The 23147-nt window shown below is 38.4% G+C and overlaps 2 protein-coding genes, 1 long non-coding RNA gene and 1 pseudogene across 7 annotated transcripts in view; 2 read left to right on the top strand and 2 right to left on the bottom strand.

Annotated features, from left to right (window-relative positions):
- Positions 1-2505, top strand: part of LOC147331958 (TANK-binding kinase 1-binding protein 1-like) — a 32892-nt gene extending 30387 nt beyond the window's left edge. For both annotated transcript variants that reach the window (XM_086288308.1, XM_086288307.1), the window contains one exon: positions 383-2505. In XM_086288308.1, coding sequence (XP_086144434.1) covers positions 383-511 — 129 coding nt within the window. In that variant the 3' untranslated portion in view covers positions 512-2505. The remainder of the gene's footprint in view (positions 1-382) is intronic.
- A 6336-nt stretch (positions 2506-8841) lies between these two features.
- Positions 8842-11085, bottom strand: LOC147331957 (uncharacterized; annotated as a pseudogene). The gene is made up of 4 exons (XR_015128909.1): positions 9943-11085; positions 9633-9788; positions 9277-9369; positions 8842-9143 (listed from the first exon to the last, which is right to left on the bottom strand). The product of XR_015128909.1 is annotated as an uncharacterized LOC147331957 (transcript).
- A 3274-nt stretch (positions 11086-14359) lies between these two features.
- Positions 14360-17242, top strand: LOC147331956 (uncharacterized). Its single transcript, XR_015128923.1, has 3 exons — positions 14360-15528; positions 16675-16893; positions 16970-17242. It is a non-coding gene; the product is annotated as an uncharacterized LOC147331956 (long non-coding RNA).
- A 593-nt stretch (positions 17243-17835) lies between these two features.
- On the bottom strand, positions 17836-22793 carry LOC147331955 (uncharacterized). 3 transcript variants are annotated; one of them, XM_086288305.1, is made up of 12 exons: positions 22461-22793; positions 22154-22272; positions 21608-22072; positions 21306-21358; positions 20057-20096; positions 19882-19949; positions 19662-19748; positions 19268-19581; positions 18858-19036; positions 18522-18703; positions 18162-18376; positions 17836-18071 (listed from the first exon to the last, which is right to left on the bottom strand). In XM_086288305.1, the coding sequence occupies exons 1-12, from the start codon at positions 22609-22611 to the stop codon at positions 17836-17838; spliced, it is 2109 nt and encodes a 702-aa protein (XP_086144431.1). In that variant the 5' UTR covers positions 22612-22793. The 3 variants fall into 3 exon arrangements, with proteins under 3 accessions (XP_086144431.1, XP_086144429.1, XP_086144428.1); XM_086288303.1 differs by lacking the exons at positions 17836-18071; positions 18162-18376; positions 18858-19036 and having other exon boundaries at positions 18592-18703; positions 21608-21699; positions 21766-22072; XM_086288302.1 differs by lacking the exons at positions 17836-18071; positions 18162-18376; positions 18858-19036 and having other exon boundaries at positions 18592-18703.
- Positions 22794-23147: the final 354 nt, after the last annotated feature.

Raw genomic sequence — 23147 nt, 5'->3', positions numbered from 1 at the left:
TGATTGCTGAGACTCTTCCACCCACTTATACTTTTAGAGATTAAGCCTACAGTCTGAGAGTGAGCTGCTCTTTTGGGATAAATCATCTATTCCAAAGCTATTCTAAAAAGTCTCACTGGCATTTTGTTGAGTGAGCCAGGGCGAGGCTAACTTAAAATATTTAAAAGTATTCTCTGTGATACTTGATCTAAACAATTAATAATCCAAGCTATAAGAAGCTTTTCTACTTCATCATATCACAATTTTCCATCATCGAGAAACTGTGCTGAAGGACTTGTGTTCTCTTTGATTGAAGCTTTATGAAGACTTTATGAAGGATTTACCATTATTGATGGTTAAGCAATTTGACACCTATTCTTTTTTTTCTTCCTAATCTCCACAGTTATGGATGGAATCGGAAGAGAATGCTGCTCGGAGCTGCCCTCTGTGCCAGCTGACCTTCCCAACCAGTTACCCTGATGATGCCCTCATCAAACACATTGACTCTCACTTGGAGAACAGCAAGATCTGACCTTTCATTTTTATTTAAAAAACAATTGTAAGCTCACTTTTCACCAGAGATGTACATAAAGGTTATTTTTGATTGGTTCTTGGTTTGATCCAGGAACGGTTTGAGTAGCCTGCATGAGTCTTTTGCATCACTCCAACCTTTGTATGGCCATTACCCATCTCACTGAAGTGGATAGTCCAATCTAATTGTGAAATGAAAGCATTCACAGGCCACAATTTCCTTTTCAGTAAACACACATGGATTGCATATTATTTTTCATCAAGCACTATAGGTTTTCTTTCATTCAGAATCAAACTAACATTTGTACATTTAAGAAATTATATATGTTATAGTTGGAACCACTGCAGCTGGCACTCTTTTTGCAGTGCCGCATGTGCTGGCCTGAAAGCAGTCCTGGAAACAGAAGACAATTCAATGTTGTAGTGGATCAAGTTGGCAGTTTGAAAATATACAAACCTTCCTGAGGTCTGATCTGGGTATGAAGAGCACACTTGGTGTGCAAATTTAGACCCGTAGAACCATGGTAGCCACATTAACCCTTTAACATTCTCTGTAAGAAAATAATAATAGAACTATTATTTCTTAGCACTTTTTATTTACCATGGGCAATAATAATATTAATCAGTAATTTGTTTTTAAATAAATCTTGCATGTTTTAATATTGGCTTAAAACACGCTTAAAAATACAAATAAATACAGATTTTTTTATTAAATGATTCAGGCTTTTCATTTTAGCTCTATTTTATTTTTTTAACTTTTTAAACTAAAAATGTGATTACAAACCATGTAATGATGTATTGCTAGAAACATGTTTACCAGCATATGTGAGATTGTTAACATGGGACAAACCATCCTCTCCCTGGCCACCTCCTCCAGCTTGTCCGGTTCAACACCAAGGCATTCCCAGGTCAGCCGAGAGATACCTCTCCAGCGTGTCCTAGGCCTCTTCCCGGTGGGACATGCCTGGAACACCTCACCCAGGAGGGGCCCAGGAGGCATCCTTGTCAGATGCCTGAACCACCTCAACTGGCTCCTTTCAATGTGGAGGAGCAGCGGCTCAACTCTGAGCCCCTCCCGGATGGCCGAACTTCTCACCCTATCTCTAAGGGAGAGGCCAGCCACCCTTTGGAGGAAGCTCATTTCTGCCTCTTGTATCCACGATCTCATTCTTTCGGTCACTATCCACAGCTCGTAACAATTGGTGAAGGTAGGGACGTAGATCAACTGTTAAATTGAGAGCTTCGCGTTCACACTCAGCTCTCTTCACCACAACAGACCGGTACAGCGTCCGCATCGCTGTAGTTGCAACACCAATCCATCTGACCATGGGATTACTATTACCTAAACTGTCATGATTTTTACTTATTTGTTTGTTTATTTTTTATTTTTTTTACCAAACTTAGGATACTTAATTACTTAAAAATAATGTTGATGACATTATTATTATTATTACTGTTATTATTATTATATCCTTGAAAAAAGGAGCCGTGTATTTATTTGTCCTAAGATAATTATTTTGTTTTAAACTTTCATGAAGGAAGTTTAAGTTTTTAAACTTCCACTTAGAAAAAAAAAACAAAGCTCTACCAGCTGCTTGGTAGAACTTGGAAAAAGTTATTTTCTTTTTTTCTATCAAGTTAGATAATTAAGTAGGACCTAAAATAAAAAAGTCTACTTGAGTGTCATGCCTGGACTGAGCAACAACGTCCGTGTCGGAAAAGAAAGGCCCAAAACTGTAGCCTGTCAGCTGAAGCTTCAAATTGAGGTGTCCAAAAAGCAATGGGTGGCTACATCCGTGTTTTATATGAAGTTTTATATGAAGAGGATGCCCCTGGATATTCAGATAACACAGATGTCCCTTAAGTGGGGACTGGAGGCTGTCTCCAAAGGCGAGTCAATGTGCATGTTTAAATGTCCATATCAAGCAAATAAATGTATGACATTGTACAAACGTTTTGGTTTCTGTGGCTTCTTTCCCCTTCATAACAACTATCATTGGCCACTTATTTATTTATAATGTAACCAATGATGTGAATTTTAACATATGCTGAAGTCTATCTTTTTTATAGAGTCTGGACTGAGTTCATGGTACATACCTTCCTGGTTTAAGCTAAAACGAAAACTTAAACTAAATCAAGATATTTAGTGTTATGTCAACAATTTAAAAATAATGTATGGTAATTTAAAATGTCCTTTAGTTTTATTTACAAATTTTCACAAATCTGCTGGAATATTCATAAATTTATGTAAATGATATAAATCTCCACTAAGAAAATATAGAACTCTTATTATGCTCTCTGCAAGTTGGCTCCTGTGCAGAAGATGTGGACATGCATCCAGAACTATAAACAAATATTTTGACTCTTGGCTGCTATTGTTTTATGGATTACAGACAAACTTAGCATTAGAGCTGTTACAATGATGAGCAGTAAGGGTTCACTGTCTCGCTGAAGGTCACCAGTACCAGTGTGTTACACCCCGGCCTAGGCAACCGGAGTGCAACACGAAAAAAATAAAAATAAAGAAAAAAAAAAACCACACAAAAAACCCCCCACTAAGGCTCTCCACCAAAATCCCAAAACGAAAGTATCGACAAATCTATTTACAGCTATTTACAACAAACTATTTATTAGTGATGTGTCCTGTGTGTCGAAGCTTCGAATCGTGCGTCGGGTAATCGCGGGGGCGTTTTTCTGAAGCGCGTATCGAGGCTTGCTTTGATTACGTATGCAGTGACGTTCGAGGCCTCGCGGGCAGTCCGTACCACGTGACTGATTCAGGGACTGGTTCACCGGTTCGCGCCAGATTCGAAATAACATGGGCAGGAAAACAGCTGATTCCCCATCACACCGTGTTGTGGAATTGGATTACGTATGTGCTACATAGTTACTTGTGCATTTCTTCTTCGATGGAACCAGCAAGGAAGAGATGTTTTTTTTTTTTTTTTTTAATTTTGTCTCTCCTAATAAAGTATGCACACAGTAATAAATATCACAAATGATAAACACCAAAATATAAATAAACAACACTACACATCCTATAATCTGATTTCTGTCTTTTAGTTTATTAAAAAGTGAAGCACCAAACACTAGTTTGTGTCATTATCCAGATGTACATAAGGTTTACATATCATTATAATCAAAGAGCCCGCTTCACTTGAATTGTCCACTTGATGGCGCAGTAGAGCAAATGAATCATCACAATGCTTCGAACCATGAGTCGACCAATTGGATGGAAAGCTTCAGTTCATCATGAGGCTTCATCTCACCATCACTACTATTTATTTACAACAAAACACCAAACTATTTACAACACGGGGGAGATCGCGACCATGACACCCTGAAACACAGGGTTTAAATACATAGAGGGAGCAATCAGGAAAATGGACAACAGGAGGGAAACACAGCTGGGGCAAATTAGAACTGACGAGACAGGGAAACGTAAACTGAAAACACTAAGATAACACAGACTTTCAAAGTAAAACAGGAAACACATAACAGTCACGCCAAAAACAACACACCGACAACACCGAAACGTAACAAGTGCCTGTGAATGAACATATGCTGGCTGCTGGAAGTGGAATGGAAGTTAAATTTAAGCTGATTTACTGAGTGCTGCTGTCACAAAGCTGACAGGAAAGTGCAGGAGAGGTGTGAAGACTCCAGGTTAGCCTCTGTTTGGGTACACCTTCCTTTTATTTCATCGCTGTTTTTTTTTTATTATTTTTTTTATTAATTTATATAGCACATTTAATAACAACAAAATGTTGACCTAAGTGCTTTACAAAGATAAAAAGAAAACCCAAAAAACAAAAATTACACAGTAACAAATAACATCAATAACAAATACCTGGTAACAGATGACTAGGTGGATAGATAGGTAACTCTCATGCGGTGTTGAAAGCCAATGAGTAAAAACGTGTTTTAAGATGGGATTTGACACCATTAGACGCTATTAAAGAGCTGAAGGCTGGCAAAGTAGCGGGACCAGACAGACTATGTGCCGAGTTTTATAAAGAATTCAGAGAAATTTTAGCTAGCCCGCTGCTGAACATGTACAATGACTCCTTTAAAAAGGGTCTCTTGCACAGTTCTTTAAGGGAATCCAATATATCCCTTATACTTAAAAAGGGCAAGCTACCTGAAGATTATCCCTCCTATAGGCCAATCTCTTTGTTGAATGTGGATCTGAAAATCCTCTCCAAGATATTAGCAAAACGTCTGGAACTTTTACTCCCCTCGCTTATTAATGAGGACTAAACGGGTTTTATTAAAGGGCGCAATTCATATAATAACATGCGTAGGTTATTGAATATGATCCAGTTCTTCCAACAAAAATCTCTGCCTGGTGTGGTAATTTCCCTTGATGCCGAGAAGACATTTCACCATGTTGAATGGTCTTACCTGTTTTTTACACTACATCAATTCGGTTTCAGTGGAAACTTTATAAACTGGATTAAGTTACTTTATAACAATCCCTGCTCTGCAGTTCTTACAAACGGGGTGCGGTCCTCCAACTTCCAGATACAGAAGGGAACCAGACAAGGCTGCCCCCTCTCCCCTTTGCTCTTTGCCCTAGCCATAGAACCATTGGCAGAGGCAGTACGAGTTCAGACGGACATACATGGTCTATCTGTAGGACAAAGACAGCATAAGATTATTCTGTATGCTGATGATGTACTTGTTGTGTTGACTCGGCCGGAAACATCAATCCCCTCTCTGGTTGAAACTATTAATAAGTTTAGTGAAATCTCAGGCTATAAAATTAATTTCAATAAATCAGAAGAGATGCCATTGGGCAGTCTGAAACAAAAACTATGGGCCCCTTCTCCATTTCCCTTCACTTGGTCCACACAGGGCTTTACGTATCTGGGGATTAGGGTTACTCACGCCTTTGAACAGATGTATAAAAGTAACTTTACCCCCCTATTTGAGCAGGTCAAACTAGATCTAGAGAGATGGAAGTCCTTACCGTTATCCTGGCTCGGTTGTATTGCTCTTCTGAAAATGAATATTCTACCTAGGCTACTTTACCCAATACAGATGGTTCCGACCCTTTTTCCACATAAAGCTATCCAAACTCTAAATGGCTGGTTCAGCTCCTTTGTTTGGGCAGGGAGGAAACCTCATCTTAAAATATCCACGTTATGTCTTCCATCCTTAAAAGGGGGCCTTTATTTCCCAGATATAAGGAAGTATCAGCTGAGCACCCATATGCGTATAGCTGCCGATTGGGTACAACAGCCTTCTCCTGTCTGGTTGGATATTGAGAGCTCTATGTCTAAATTCCCTTTGAAAAGTTTGCTTTTTGTGGGAAAACTTAAGACCTTAACGATGTTCTGTAGCAACCCACTCACATTATCTACTGTTAAAGCTTGGCGAATGGTTCAAAACATTTGCCAAGCTTTAACTTGGCGAATGTTAAAGCTTGGCGAGGTAAGGTAAGGTGAGGATCGGGGAAATATGCTTGTGTCTCTTTGAACGTGTCAGGAAACGAGCTGCAGCATTCTGGACCAGCTGGAGCCGTGCTAGACAAGACTGGCTAACAGCTGCATATAGAGAATTACAGTAGTCCAGTTGAGATAAGATTGCTGTAGTTAGAGAAGCATTGTGGCAAGCTGAGCTACATCATCCTATGCTCCTCCCACTTTTTTGCATTCACTACTACTACTCTCTAAATGTAGGGTTATAAAATGTCTGTAATATAGTTTGTGTACCTCCACTTGTGTAGAGTTAATGTTATGCTGTGTAGCTTAACATTAACTGTGACACATACATGGTTTCACATGTCTTGATGCATGCTCAATCATCCAGGTAAGTAAATCCCAAAAAGTTGATTCTGTTCATCTGGACGTTTTCAGCGGGAGAAACATTTCATCATCATCCAGGTGACTTCTTCAGTCTCAGCAGACTGCAGGTTTGCCCAACCTTATAAACGGTACAATGACTTAAACTAGCTCACTGAATGATCAGGGGGCTGTGAGGTGAAGCTCAGGATTTATCCAAAGGAGAGCTGCATCATTACAATCTCTTCCACTCTATGAACCTGAAATCTGTGTGGAACAGCTAACCAATCACATATGCAGAACAGGACAAACATTATTTACTGTCGTGTAAAACAACAGGCATAAAGCCTGATTCCCCCCCCCCCCCCCCGTGGTGTCAGATTTTGCACAAATTATATGTGACTAAGTTACAGTGGTAATTATTGCACACTTTCTGTAAATCCTAAAAGCTTGATTTCACTTGTCAAATATCATTGTGGTCATCTGCTGATATATTTAAATGAAATTGCTGATGTAAAGAACCAATGTTTTCTAAAGGAAAATCGTGAAGATTATCAGGGGTGCCCAGTGCTTTGCATACAACTGTGTAAAGTCTCCTCCTGGAAGTGAAAAGCTTACAAATCCATATCCCATTAAGCAAGCTGCAAAGATAGCCCTGTTCACAACTGTCAGTCACAAATTGACTCTGAGCCTCTTTAGTAATTCCAGCAACTTTTTAAGATCAGACGATGGTTTCATGCAACTGCAGACATTAGTAAACGTTCCTTCTTTAGAACATCAGCCTTTGTAATGAAGATATTTTTCACAGGCTTTTCATGACCTCCATAACACACCGGGTTTAGAACACATCATAGCAAAGTAAGGTAGTCCATCTTCTGTAGTTTCAATACGGTGGACATCTGGCATCACATTGTTAAGGAGAGACAAGTGTAGGGCTGTTCCAATTCTCAGCAAATAGCTCTTCTCATTTCGTAAGTCCTTAGCAATTCTTTTACCGAGGAATAGGAGAGAGGTACTGCATATGTGTGGAACACACCCCGTGTTTCCATCATTTCAGGGTTAACAAACATGGAGTTGTTATCTAAACCTGCTTCCTGGAATACCCCAGTGGGCTCTACACTACGGGTTCAACAAATCCAGGATATCTTTGTTCACTGACCCTAACATTGTCTATTAGAATAAGTGGTGACACAAACCTTAACTCTTTAAGTTGACCCAGGGTTTCCCTTGGATGTTTACATGAAAGGGGTACACTGAAAAAAAAAGTTCTTTCAATTTACTTGATTTTATTGTGTACATCGGTCCCACATAATATGAATAAGTATGACTGACTTAATTTTCCACTTTCCAACAAGTAATAATTACTTGTAAAGCCAAAGTATTTCATTCACATTAGATTACTTAAAAAAAAATCATGTTCGATGTACATACTGTTTGTCTGTTACCAAAATATCAATGTATTACGTAATGTTGATATATTTTAAAGTTTAACACCAACGTATTTTTGATTGTCAGTGGTACTTAATGAAATTGTGTAACATAAAGGCATTATAATTATGTTCCTGCAACACAAATTATGGCTTTAAATCCTACTTAATTATTTTAAGTCAACTTCATAAAAATTCAGTCCTTGGTTTCTTGCCTATGTACAATATAATAATGTAAATATAAACTAAATGTTATTGACAAAAAAGGCAAAAAAAAAAATGGGAGTGCTGAAAAGTTCACCTTTATTTTAACAGCAGTGAAAACAGCAAGCATATAAACTTGTTACACAGTTTTAGCGATTGCCTGCAGATATAACTGAAAGAAAGATTTAAAACATTTGTAAATATTTCCCCTCAAAACTGACCTTAGCAGCAATACAAGAAAGCTACAAATAAGTGCTTATTAATGATCCTGTCATCTTACACATATTTGTATTTAATTTCACAATTAAAAGTTTGAAACTAAATTAAGCCTACTTGGAAAAAGAATCAAAAAGCATCCATGAACAAACAGGCTTACACAAATATAACTTTTTTTTGCATTTAACATTTCTACAACTCCTGTTACCTGGGGTTTAAGAGACAGAAACCAGCAAGCTGCTTTGAATGATCAAGTCTGTACATATATAGAACAACTTCAGCTTAAATTGGTCTTCCAAAACTCAAAGAGGCAGCAAGCTGCTATTAAGGATAAGATATATCTTCATACATGTCACATTTTGTATTTAGCTGTACAGAATTTTTTTACTAAATTGAAGCTTAAATGACACTGTCACATAATACCAAACACCTAAAGGAATCTTCCTTTTGAACATATAAGCAGGATGTAAAGGTTGACCCAGAGCACATTGCTAAAAAACCTCTGTAAACATTTCTCGCAATACAATACCACCAAAAGGAAGAAAAGAAAAAAAGTGTCACCTCGAAGTGCAGTCACATGAGAAAAAACAACAACAACAACAACAAAAAAAACCCAAACAAACAGTATCAGCAGTATAACATTGCAGTTTTTCGTTTTGTGTTCAGTAAAGAATTGCTGAAGTGCAGTCTTTGACCCTTCAGTGAAACAGACGGTTTTTGAGAGCAAGAACTTTGTTGGAGAGTTTAGTTCCATGAAAACCTTCTGGAAAACCTCAAAGGTGTAGCAGAGGTCAGCAGGGTAGGCAAGGTTTAGTGCATACATGAGTCCAAATAGCATTACCACAGCAAATGCTACATTATCCAAATTCTTCACCACCCTGATGCCTTCAAGGACAACTCCAATGTCTTCTTGTTCATCTGCTGAAGCTTGTTCTTTAAGAAGATAAATTCCAACAGTGGTGTCTTCAATGGCCTCATTGATGGCGTCTTCATCCATGTCCTGTAAAAAATACATAAATAAATAAAATAAAAGTCATGTTACTCAATCCATGGCAAGTGAGCAATATGATGTACTGGTGAAAGTCACCCCCCCACCCCCCCAAAAAATAAAATAAAATACCCCAAGTACTTACCACATACTCCCGGATAAGGTTGTCAGGATCTTCACCCATGTAGATACACACTCCCTTAATGACACACTCACGTCCAGCATCAACATCTTCACACTGAAATCAAATTTGTGTGATTAGTATCTTCAGTTAGCCCTTCTCATTGATTTTAGGTTTTAGTACTGTACTTTACATGAATGCTTTCAAAGTAAAGGCACACATACTAATAAAGTTGACTAAGTAGATTAAAACAAAAACAAGCAGATGTAAAAGTAGTACAAGATGACAGCATTTATCATTGGAAAAACATTTACAATTTTTAACCAATTAAAAGTTTTGTCCAAAAGGGGTCATAGTTGTGTTAAGGCTTTATCACTTACATTATCCATTTGTGCCACAACTTTTTTCAGTCTTTGTCCAAGCTGTCCTCCTCTTCTTTTGAACAGCTTCACCAGGTTGTCTAAGTGGAGATCCATCTGAGACAGGAACTTTGATTGAAGGGGGATTGTGGTAATTCTTTTAAACTCAGCATTGATCTGAAAACATCAGCACAAAAGAGTGAGCTTCAAATGTTTAACACCAGGAAGAAGGCCACAATCACCAATGCTGAAGAAATTGGCTGTTAAATGTGCCTAAAGTATTTTAGCTTAACACCTCTTCCAAGAACTCCCGGTGTGAGTCAAACTTTACCTCATGGACATCAAATAGAGCAGGCCATCTTGCCATGAAAGCCTCTACCATTGGTGCATCACGAACAACTTCATGTCTTCTGTAGGCAAAAGTCTTTTCCATCTTGAATTTCACCAACTCTCTGTTGTTCTTCTTCTTTATGTCCAAGAGTAAAGTTTTCCGCATTGCCTCCAGGCTCTCCTCAGTTTCTTCTGGTGGGTATGTTGGGCAAAAGTTAACTTCTGCCCTCTTTGCTTTTTTGACACCAAAGGCTGCACTGCATCTTCCAACAGGTTTGTTCTTTAGAGAGTTTACAGTCACCTCTGGGCAGCCCAGTTTTCGTAGCTGGGTGCGATAGTTTGAGAGTTTATATTTTAAACTGGTCTTCCATCCTCCAAATCCAGTGTTGGAGCCTGTCTCAGTTAGACAGGGATGCTTCTTGATCAGACTCTGAGCTACTTGATCCATTTCTTTATCACTGACATACACTTTATACTTCACAATTTCCTGCACCAAACCTTCAAGGATGGCTGACTTCAACTTGGGATCTGGAATAAGTGCAGTTCCATTCTGATTGTACGCAATTTTTGCCTGCTGAAGTTGTAATTCAGCATCATACGAAAACTTGGGCACATAAAAGACAGCAGGCCAAGAAGATCGTGAGCTTGTTGACTCACTTGATGACAACACATCCGTGTCCACAGATCCACCAGACAGGTACGAAGAATCGTTAACAGAGGAACAGCTGAGGGCTTCGGAGTCCTGGACAGGATCAAGAATGATATAATCCTCATGCTGCATAGTGGTGGGTCTTGACATGTCAATAACTTTAAGAGTCCCTCTGTCTGCCACTTCTGAAACTGAGGTAAGATTAAGGAACTCATTCCCAAACAAGGAATCCATAAACTGAAGTCTGAAATCGCCCTGAAGACCACACTGTCTCTTGACTTCAACAATGAGATCCTCAATTGATTCAGGTGGTCCATTGGAGAGAATGAGCCTTTGACAGGTTCCATCAGTCAAGATGATCTTTAGGATCACAGGGGTCCCCATTTCAAGCAGCTATTCTGTAGACGAAAAAAAACAACAACAATACATCAGACACCCAGAAAGAATAACTTCAGTTTAGTCTTCATACAGTTACCCATACATATCAGTCAGTTATAAAAGGTCAGATATACAAAAAAAAAAAAAAAAAAAAATGTATCTAGTGAAATACATGTGACTGAACTTATTACAAATATTTGCACACCTTTTATTTCTATATGCCTTTTTAAAGTCACCATGCAGACTGATCCGATCTTGTAGTCAACCAGTGGATAAGTGTCAAGGAGTTCACGGAGTGAAACAAGAGTGAATATTCTTGCAGATACTGGGTTGAGCTCAAAAGCTCTGTAGTGCTCCCTGTACCAGCCACCGAGCTCTCTGACAATGTAGAATATGCTCTGGTTTACAATGCAGATGTGGTTTATTTCACAGAATTCTGGCAACCCACCAGCTGCCCTGTGGGCCAGTACCATTCCCTTCCTATAAGTTATGCCCTTTATTGTCACACACTGTGCAAGGTTTATCTCTAGAATGTCAGGGAATGTTTGCCTAATGACTCTAGCCATCTCCTCTTTAAGCAAATCCACTGGAAAAGTTGATACAGCCGAGACCTCTAGTTCAGACTTGCCAAGAGATGGGGAGCTTAGATGGTAAGCTATCATCATCTGATGCTTTGAGGCCAAGGAGAGAGGCACATTCTTAAAGCAGCTTGTGTGTCTCATGACCTGCTTGAAAAAGCTGTGTTTGGCCTCGAAACGCATTGTCCACAGCCAAACAACTGGACCAAAAAACCTAATCATCTGTGGATAGTGCTCCAAATAATGGTGTTTTGGTAGTAGCTTAACATCAGGAAACAGTGCCTGGTATCGCTGTCTGTGCTCTATAATTTTGCTTTCCAAAAAAGCCAGAGAGTCATCACTATGCACAGGGGACACAACAAGTTCTGTGATATCCTTCAGAGTCATGAGAACAAGCCATGCAGGCTCATCTTCAGGCACAAGTGATCCAACTAAAAAAGGCAAGAACCGGAGCAAGCTCCAGTTCTCATGCACATTTCCTCCTACTGTTTTGGTGCTAGAGAAAGTTTGTGACACTACATGAGGTCTGTTTGTCTTATCTTCCCATTTGTAGGGGAACTTCAGAATCGCATTGTTTAAGTCGGCTAAAGTGAAAAACTTCTTTGATATAAGAACTGTCAAGCAATGAGCCAACTCTACTGGGATTATACCCTCAAAAACATCATGAGCAAGATCAGGCGGATAACCAAATATGACATGAAAGTGGGACAGATTTTTGGTGAAGACACATTCTCTTTTCACTCCACAACAGCCTGTACCTGTATCTTGGGCTTGTTTGACATGGACTTGGTGAAGGTCTTTGCTTCTTAGCGTGAAAGCACCAGACGCTACAGAATACAGCTGAATATCACTGCTCTTCCCTGTGCAAAATCTGCAATAGTATTCTACAGAAAAGCTTTGCATAAATCCTGCAACACTGTGTGCTCCAAGGTTATCTGCGATTACACTTACGACTGTACCTTTGACTGACTCTCCTAATAGTGGAACATAAACGCCATGTTCTTCAAGAGTTTTCAGATCCTGTAGAAGAGGTTCCAAGATTTTGTCATAACCATAAGTTTTAACGTCAGTGGTTTTGCACAACACTGACAAGTAGATGGACGATAAGGTACCAAGGGGGTTACAGACTTCAAAGTCATCCACATAAAAACGTAGGGAAATCCTTAGATTTTCTCCAGAAAGGAAAAAGTTTTCCTTAAATAGGGAACCATCACTTGAAGACTTGTAATGATATGACCCAGTAGTCTGTTCCCACCTGTTGTTTATGGCATTTCACAACTTCATCAACAACATCTTTTCTACTCAACAGCTGCTGTAACAATTTCAGCAATGGGACATATTGGAAACTGTGTTTCTTTTCAGCATCAAGTATATATTCAACTGGTTCTAAAACACAGAAATTTTCCTTGTAATACTGCTTACGCAGATATGCTGTGCTTAGCGGACCACCCTTTTGAATGGACCTTAGTACAGGATTACCTGAAAAAACTGCATTAATAGTTTCTGTAATGAGATCTTTATCAATGGGGAGGTTTCTTTGATTAAAGATATTCGTCACAATATCACAGGATAATGGTACAGGTGCCGACCGTATCAAATGATAGAGTTCCTCTAAAAATACATCAATAGCTGTGCTTGGCACATGGACCAAATGCTCCAGCTTTAGCAGAGTATTTGCAAAACTTTGCTCTATGACTTTTTGCAAGTCCTCAGTATCACACTGACCATGTGAAGGAATGACAGTATCCAACTGATCTACAAACTCCTGACTATTTTCCGCAAATTCATTTGTAGGTGCGATTCCTGTTCTTACTATACCTCGTTTAAAATCACCTGGTGTATAATGTCTGTGTTTACAGTTTTTGTGTGATTTAAATGTACAGTAAATGTTTGTTTTAAAGTTGCAGCCTAGAAACATACAAGTAAGTGTCTCATTTCTTTTAAGATGCGCATATATGTGAGCAAAATAATCACGCTCTGATGCTAAATCATTGCATTCGCAAAGGTGGCAACTGAAAATCGCCTTTTTTTTAGTAGTGACCCCCGTGCTGTGGATTTTATTTTGATGGACAATAAGGGCATTCCACGTTTTAAAGGTGCATGGACAATGCAGGTATGTACATGGAAAGTGAGAACGACGTCCAAAATGTGGATGTTTTAATCTGTAGTGATGCAAAAGCTTGGAACGACTTGATACCGTTTCTGTGCACCCCTTACAACTCCACATTCCCAGCACCACCTAACCCTGTAAGACACAGATAATCAAGAGTCAGCTCATTCAATATCCAGAGGATTACGTCAGATTCAGAGATCTGACACACACACACACACACACACACACACACACACACACACACACACACACACACACACACACACACACACACTTAAAATTGGACGCCAACATTGAAGATTTATTTTGTTTCTTTATGCTAATCTACGTATACAATAACATTGATGTTATTGCACATAACAAGAATATAACTTCATTTTCCAGACATGTGTAATCATAAAAGTAAAAAATGCCACCATCACATATATACGGTGGCTGGGAAGTGCAAAGCGCAACAAATTAAAAAACGGCAACAAATTAAAAAACGGCAACAAATTAAAAATCCACAACAAATTAAAAAACAGCAACAAATTAAAAAACCGCAACAAATTAAAAATCCACAACAAATTAAAAAACAGCAACAAATTAAAAATCCGCAACAAATTAAAAATCCGCAACAAATTAAAAAACCGCAACAAATTAAAAAAACCGCAACAAATTAAAAAACCGCAACAAATTAAAAATCCACAACAAATTAAAAAACCGCAACAAATCAAAAATCCACAACAAATTAAAAATCCACAACAAATTAAAAAACCGCAACAAATTAAAAATCCACAACAAATTAAAAAACCGCAACAAATCAAAAATCCACAACAAATTAAAAAACCGCAACAAATTAAAAATCCACAACAAATTAAAAATCCTTGACGGAAAGGGATTGTCTGAAATACCGGAAGTGGCACAACGATTAGGCTTACTCCATATTTGTAGCTCAGAAAAGTGATTCGGGATGTCAACAAACGTTGAGAAACTCACGCCTCACAGCGCTTCCTTATCACCCTGACGGTGCTTGCTGCACTACATAGAGAACCGGAAAATGTTTTGCCCGTTTTGTGGCGTTAGCTTCAGCCTCTTCACCCCTTTTTGTGCTTCCTGTGGACGGTCTCTGGAGCTTTTGCGGGACACATACCAGGCTGAAGGATCAGACACCCTACAGTACTGCATTAAATATTTCAACGAAGGTCACTCATATAGTGTTATCATGGACATGATGTTAAGTTTGCATGGTGTAAAGATAAGTTTAAGGAGTCTTAAAAGTAAACTTAATAATGCTGGACTTTACCGAAGAAAATATTTTCACTCCAGAACAACGATCATTAACGCAATCAGAGCGGAGCTTCAAGGACCTGGGCGATTGTTTGGGTATCGAACAATGTGGCAGGTACTTAAACAAAAGCATCATCTTAAAGTGAAGAGGGATGATGTGATGAAAATACTCCGGGAGCTTAATCCTCATGGATGCCAGATGAGAACACGCAGAAGATTCATTAGGAGAACCTATCATTCGCTGGGACCCAACTACATGTGGCATGCTGATGGTTATGACAAGCTCAAACCATTCGGTTTGGCCATTTCAGGGTGCATTGATGGATTTTCACGCAAGGTTTTGTGGCTAGAATGTGGACCAACCAATAATAATCCAGTGGTTATAGCTTACTATTACTTGTCATGTGTTGGGAGCCTTGGTGTTGTACCGATGAGACTGAGAACTGACTGTGGGACAGAAAACGGCATTATGGCTGCAGTTCAGTGCGCACTACGTCACCATCATGATGACCACTTCAGCGGAGAGTCCAGTCACATGTTTGGTTCATCAACGAATAACCAGCGAATTGAGTCCTGGTGGTCCATATATCGAAAAGGAAGGTAAATATAACATTTAATTTTGCCTGATATTTAAAGGCGTAACAAATTTGAATGTTGTGCAAAAGTTGATTTATTGTCAGTCTGCCCCAGGGCAGCTGTGGCTACAACTGTAGCTGCCTCCACCAGTGTGTGAATGTGAGAGTGAATGAACAGTGGAATTGTAAAGCGCTTTGAGGGCCTCGAAAAGCGCTATATAAATGCAATCCACTGTTGTTATTATTATTATTATTATTATTATTATTATTATTTCAGTAATTCAACTTAAAAAGTAAAACCGATATTAAATACTCATTGTATGCCAAACTATACATTTTTAGCCCATTTAGTAATTATGATGATTATGCTTTGGAACTTAAGAAAAACCCAACTTCAAAACCATAATATTGTGAAAAGGTTAAATATTTTAGACTTAAAGTGCCACTCTACTATGAGCTAATTAATTCAAATCATCTGCAAAGGGTTCCTGAGCCTCTAAATGGTCTTTCTAATTCAGGAGGACTCACAGGATGGACATGACTGCTGTCCTGACAGCTGTGGGAAAAAAAACATAATTGACACCCTCCATAAAGAACACCTTAAAAGAATTTGAATGTTCACAGAGACTATCAAAGCACATTAATAGAAAGTTTTGTCTAATGTAAGTGTGGATGAAAGGGGTGTAACATAGTGTAGTGGCTAAGACCTCAAGGCTGCTACTGAAGCATCCTGGTCTTCCATAACACCTCAACAGATCCACAGACTGATAGCATCCATACCACGCTGCATGGAGGCAGTAATTTATGCAAAAAGGACCCAAACAAATAGAACATACAAATTGTTAGAGACATTGAATTTGGGTTTTTCATAAGTTCTACGTCTTAATCATTAACATTGTAAGAAATACTTGAAATACCTCACTTTGTATGTAATGACTCAGTATCGCTAATTTCACATTTAATTAGAATTCCTAAAATAAATTAACTTTTGCACATTACTGAAATGTTTTAGAGTTTTGCCTGTATGCAATCCCTTTCGATAGAAAACATTTAAACTGACTGGAGTCTATATATGATTCAGTTAAAATGAACTGTAAAGTGCCATGCGATGACGTGTTGTGAAACGATGCCATGTAAACAAACTAAACTATCTCTAAACAATTTTTTTTAGGGCTCAGTTTTGGTTGGAGCTGTTTGCGGATCTTCGAGATGCTGGACACTTCAATGGAAGTCACGAGCATCAGTGCCTTTTGAGATTTTGCTTCACTGTCATTGTTCAGAAGGATCTTGATGAATGTGTGAAGCTGTGGAACACTCATCGGATTCGTCCCTCAAGAACAGCTTCATGTCCAGGAGGTGTGCCAAATGAACTGTACTACCTACCCCACAGGTAACGGATAATAATGATCAAATAATTACTTTATGTGTAAACCTATATTAATGCAATTGTCTTCCATTGATCAGAGATACGGCTCCAGAGACTGTGGATTCCTGATTCAACAATCTGAACTGGACGCTTTTCCTGAGTCTAGGCTGTCAGTAGTTGTATGTGGGGACTCAAACATACAGGAGTATCTGAATTTTGTAATGGAGCAAAATCATTTTCAAAAGCCCGTCTGCTGGGAGTCTGCCACTGAACTTTACATGAAGTTAATAGAAATTGCAAATTTCTAAAAAAAAACAAAAACCTGGCTTTTTGTTGTTTTCACCAAAACCTATAGCATATGCTGCTTTTTTGAACTAGGCTACATGAGTTGGCTGAAGACGCCAAAAGTTTAAGTTTGTATTTGTAAAAGCATATTCTTACTGAATGTCTTGATAATTCTGGTCCTTGTTTAGCTGATGGAAGTTGAGATACAGTCCTGAACATTTATATAAATAATAAATCAAATCAAAATCACATCTTGCACTGTATTGTGTGTTTATTACAACTTTTAAGAGTAGAACACAGTACACCTTTAAATGCCTTTACTTTTAGTAGCACTGTCAAAACTTTGAACAAATCAAGTCTAGCGATTGCATTTTAAATCTCCTTTGAACAGATGTACCTACATTTTAGAATAAAAAAAACATGCTCAAATACATAACAGATTTCTGGATAAGTCCCGTAGCAAAAAACCTACAGAATTTACAATGTAATGCCAAGAAGAAGCAGCTGTAAGTAACTGGGTTATCTAATAAAACTACAATAAACCTGGTAAACTATAATGGATTTGTGCTGTACCGCCAGTATGTCCCACCTTCTCCTATTCATAACATATTTTAAAAAAAATTTGACTTAAAAACTTGAGGAATAAATCAACAGCAGGTTTGAACTACAAGGCCAGACATTCTAGAAACATCCAAACCCTGGGGAGTTTTGAATTCCAAAATCCATGTTGGATTTAAACAAGGAATATGAAGTTATCATTGGTAGTTTCAATAAGTTTAAGCATGTATTTGCCATCGGGAATAAAGAGTCATCCAGGAACTGTAGGCTTGGTAGTGGATCTAATCCAGAAGGTGGCAGTGATGTTAGCCCAGTTGCAAACATCAGAACATCGCCCAACGACACAGCAGTTTGTGATTCTGCAAAAAATTTAAAAAAAAATTATATATGTATATGTGAATTCAACACATTGTCTTGTAATGAGTACTAAAAGAAATACTGGTATAAACCTTCACAGTCCAGCAGATAGTCTGACCAGTAGCCCACAGTTTGACTTTCCAGACGTCTCCTGTTACTTCCAGATGGGCTGAAGTCAGGTTTGAAAAGTCTCTCAAGTTCAAGGGCTGTGAGTTTCTTTTCCATGTGACACAGGACCGGGGAAAGCAAAGTAGGGTGTTGCTGGAGTGCACTCAGGAAATTAAGTGCTGAAAGACCCTCTTTAAATCTAAAGAATGAGGAGAACTTTGTGTCATTTACCAGTTCATAGTACATGCACAAACTATGGACAAACTGTGAACTTTGGAAACCTTGGAGAATGTAAAATATTTCAGTCGGAAATTATGAACAACACTGTCATAACAATAATTCACCTGTCTCCCCTGTCAATTACAGATGAGTTTCGAGCAATTATATACCACTGGAGATAGTCAGACACAATGTCTTTCTTTTCCTCAACTGTGGAAACATGCCTTAGACAACCAGCCACCTGTAGCATAGTACTGTGTTTTATGACACAGTCACGCAGGACATCCACTGAACCAGCACTGTCGATCTGAAAAACCCATAAAAATGGACATACACAATGTAAGCTTACGTGTCTGATTTTCATTCCTGTTTTTTCCCTACACAAAGAAAGAATTTTTTAATGTCATACAGATGAAGAAGCTGTAGTTCTATCCTGCATTCAAATCCTGCGCTGTCCTCACCTCTTGTAAAGCTTTCCCTATGTCGTCATCTGTGACTGAGGCAACTGTTGCTTTTACTGAAGTCTGGCCTGCAAGATAATGTACCAGCTCTTCTGACAGGAAATGGGGCCCTGGACCACCATGCACAACTGACACGGCTATCATCTTTCCTGCTAGGTAGTATTCATCCTCCCTTACAGCTGTGAATGAATACAGTAAATGATAAACTCTCTCACACACACACCTCTCTCTACCGATCGATCAGATCCGATCGATGTCAGATAGATCGATCAGATAGACAGACTAATGCTGTTTTGAAATAATCCAAGAAATTATTATGAGTTGCTTCTGATAATAATTAAAAACAAATTGATTTAAAAGTCCAAAAAAGTCTTTAAATTAAGTTTATCAAACATCTGATCATTGCATACCCTTTGCATTGTAGACGAGGAATCGACGTCCTTCAGGTCCATCAAAAATGGGACGATCTTTCATGTGTTTCATTAGCAGACTCAAAAACTCTCGTTTTGGGCCACCTGCATCAAGTCCTTCTTCTAGAATGCCAGAATCATCAGTAAATTTAACCAGCATGTCATTGGTTTCAGAGTATGACAACCGCCTGAAACCCCTGACTGCTCCATCCCAGACATTTGCTCTTGAGATGTTGAATCTGCTGACACTTCCATGATGAATAGCACTGGATAAGTTTGCAATGATGTCAGGTAGATTAATGTTAACGTCTTCCCTGTAATCACAAAAATGAAAGACCGAATGCAAGACTATACAATTTAGCATTGTTATTTGAAGTAGTATTTGATATTTTACAGTGCTCTGTCATCAATCGGTGAAGCAACTTCAACCAGCTCTTCATCCTCGTCCTCAATGCAGGGGGCACACAGGTCTGCATATTTACTGTTGAGAAATTATAATTCCAACATTAGAATAACTTCTATTCACCCTTTAATTATCTTTACCCATTTCACAAACCCAAACGTGTACTGTAGTTACAGATTTAAAATTACATATAAGACACAATTTTATTTACCTATAGGGACTCATGACTGGATTCGTTTCGTTTTGGTGATCAAGATCCTCTGTATCAGATATTACAATCTGGAAAAAAACAGAGCAAAAATTGCATACTGTATATAAACATACATAGCTTTGTACTATTTCAGCAATAGCAAAAAACGTCATGCTGACATAAATTGCCCAAATACCTGACATGGCTGTATGATAGATGAAGGTCCTGGAGCATGTCTGAAACAGAATAAGAGTATTGGAATTAAAATGTCCAGATAAGAAGCTCATACAGTTCAATATTATTTATGATACCAACATTATAAAAAGGCTATGAAACCAATAAATATTTATATTAGGGCGGGGCAATAAAATAACAATATGTATTGCAGTATACTTTTCTCTCAAAGGAAATATGAGACTATTGCAATAGAGCTATCCATCCATCCATTTTATATGCTGCTTATTCCTCTAATCACTCTTTTTTTTCATTGACATAAGAATAGTCAATCCTTATCAAGTAGCGCAGCAACCAATCGCTCTGGGAACAGCATCATGTCCAGTTAGGGTGACTTGTTACCTGCAGCACAGTGAAGTAGCAGCGCCACCCGTGGAGATGTTTGGGCACCATTTACATCTAAACCAACCATTAAAATAAATATACAAGGAGAGATTAGGAGAATTTGCTTTTATTTCTTAGCTTATTCATTTGATATTGACAAAGACTTTGTCAATTTTATGTCTGTTCTCCTGTAAAACTTACTGTAAACTAAGATTTATGTTTAGAATCATTCTTTTTTGTTTTTAAATGTAATTGACCAAGCAATTGAGTGATCTGGTGTTTGTTGTCTTTTGAAACTGGAAATCTTTATCCCTGACTTTTGATTTAGTTTTTAACATGTACCTTTTTTTAGTTATCTGAAACGGATGTAATATGTTAATACATCCGTCTGTCTGAACTTATGACAGGAAATAAATATTTAAATCAAAACAAGCTTCTGAGGATTTCACATCTTACTTATGTGAAATTTTAAGTTCACCTTGTAATCGGAAGGTTGCCGGTTCGAGCCCCGGATCGGACAGTCTTGGTCATTGTGCCCTTGGGCTAGACACTTCACCCATTGCCTACTGGTGGCGCCAGTGTTCGGCAGCCTCGCCTCTGTCAGTGCGCCCCACGGTGGCTGTGGGTACAATGTAGCTGCCATCACCAGTGTGTGCATGTGTGTGTGAATGGGTGGATGACTGGATGTGTAAAGCGCTTTGTCCTTAGGGACTAATAAAGCGCTTTACAAATACAGGCCATTTACCATTTACCATGAGCAACGGCACATTTAATATGTACAAATCTAGCGGTTTATATCGTGATCAATATTCCCTGAAATAAAACAAAGACATATATTGTATTGCCCAACTCTAATATATAGCAGAACAAGCTCTTAAATAACTTACTCCTTCTCTGCATGTTTACCATTAGGGGTACTCTGGTCTTGTGGTTTGAAAACCTAAGATGAAAAACATGCACTTTTCAAAGCTTTCACCAACTTCGTATCGCATTTAGATAGTTCATCAATACTTAAAAAAAAAAACTTTTTTAAAGAACATATAATCACACAATGAAAATAATAGACCCATGGATGCTACAGAATTATGATCATTATAGAGAAAAAAAATAGAGCACTCAGAGGACATGCACCTCTGCCAGGGCCACTCACAGGCCTCTGGCATGGTGGAGAGGGAAAAAAAGTACACACCAATGTGTCTGCCTGGTTGAACTCAGCTGTGCTTCTTGATGTAATCACAATCTCAGGGTCCGAGTCTGAGGTACCATCCTCTGCAATCAGAGCTGAGAAAGTAGACACATTATTAGTTGTTGTATATGTAAACACATCAAAATATAAAATTAACAAACCTCGTTTGAAGTGGCTCTCTGGGCAAATGAATAGAGAAATCCTGTTGTAGTTCTTTCCTATTTCCTCTTTGTAGTCTGCCAATCGGAATGGCCTTTCTGTCCCAGGCACATTTATCACCTCTGTGCAGTCAGGATACAAAAGGACATATGGTCCCTCCACCAAGTCCTTGTTGAATGTTCTCATTTTTTCTACAGCCTGCTTCAGGAGGTCAGGGGCTGTAATTTCGGGGGTAATAAATAAGGGCAGTGTTTTCCCTCTTAGCGGTTTTAAGTCGGTTTGTTGTGACACCATAAATCCGATATTGATCTACAAACAAATAATAAAAGCCAGATCACTTTAAGAATAATTGCCAAATCCTCGTTTATAAAGTTACCTGTGATGGCTTACCTTGACAGGTTTACTCTGTTGCTTGAGTTTTAATTTTGCTCCACAGCTGAAGGCCTGACGCTCTTTGGATTTTGATTTTTTGTACTCCATGAACTGCTTGTATGACGGACATGTTTGTTCTGGTTGAATGAAAAACGTTTGACATCAAAACGGGGTTAGCACTCTCCATTACTAAACGTAGACGAGAATACAGTATAAGGAAACAGAAACAGAAACCGGAGCCAAAATGGTAAATAAACGTGCTATTTAACTGAAATAGCATAGACTGTCTGAAGAGAACAAAAAGTGAGTAATATATCAAAATTACTTTGTTCAGAATTTTCTGTTTGTTTTGATGTCCCCGGGGAGTTTGATCCTTCAGCCTGGTCTGTGTCCCGCAAAAGCTCCAGAGACCGTCCACAGGAAGCACAAAAAGGGGTGAAGAGGCTGAAGCTAACGCCACAAAACGGGCAAAACATTTTCCGGTTCTCTATGTAGTGCAGCAAGCACCGTCAGGGTGATAAGGAAGCGCTGTGAGGTGTGAGTTTCTCAACGTTTGTTGACATCCCGAATCACTTTTCTGAGCTACAAATATGGAGTAAGCCTAATCGTTGTGCCACTTCCGGTATTTCAGACAATCCCTTTCCGTCAAGGATTTTTAATTTGTTGCGGTTTTTTAATTTGTTGTGGATTTTTGATTTGTTGCGTTTTTTAAATTTGTTGTGGATTTTTAATTTGTTGCGGTTTTTTAATTTGTTGTGGATTTTTAATTTGTTGCGGTTTTTTAATTTGCTGTGGATTTTTAATTTGTTGTGGTTTTTTAATTTGTTGTGGATTTTTAATTTGTTGTGGATTTTTAATTTGTTGTGGATTTTTAATTTGTTGCGGTTTTTTAATTTGTTGTGGATTTTTAATTTGTTGCGGTTTTTTAATTTGTTGCGGTTTTTTAATTTGTTGTGGATTTTTAATTTGTTGCGGATTTTTAATTTGTTGTGGTTTTTTAATTTGTTGTGGA

This window comes from Aulonocara sp. 'chitande type north' Nkhata Bay, linkage group LG4, assembly GCF_057382095.1.
Source record: "Aulonocara sp. 'chitande type north' Nkhata Bay isolate Kocher_YH1m ecotype deep benthic linkage group LG4, A_spYH_male_GT1.1, whole genome shotgun sequence".
Lineage (NCBI taxonomy): Eukaryota > Metazoa > Chordata > Actinopteri > Cichliformes > Cichlidae > Aulonocara > Aulonocara sp. 'chitande type north' Nkhata Bay.
Note: the sequence above shows the minus strand (reverse complement) of the source record. Positions and strands in the feature narration are given on the sequence as shown.

What these genes read in the sequence shown, in the direction of transcription:
- LOC147331955 (XM_086288305.1), bottom strand. Translation starts at nt 22,611, where the DNA reads ATGTTTTGCCCGTTTTGTGGCGTTAGCTTCAGCCTCTTCACCCCTTTT. An exon ending in TCAACCAGGCAGACACATTG is followed by an intron (nt 21,359 to 21,607) that starts GTGTGTACTTTT and finishes TTTTCATCTTAG; the next exon opens with GTTTTCAAACCACAAGACCA. An exon ending in CCTCGTCTACAATGCAAAGG is followed by an intron (nt 19,037 to 19,267) that starts GTATGCAATGAT and finishes ATTCATTCACAG; the next exon opens with CTGTAAGGGAGGATGAATAC.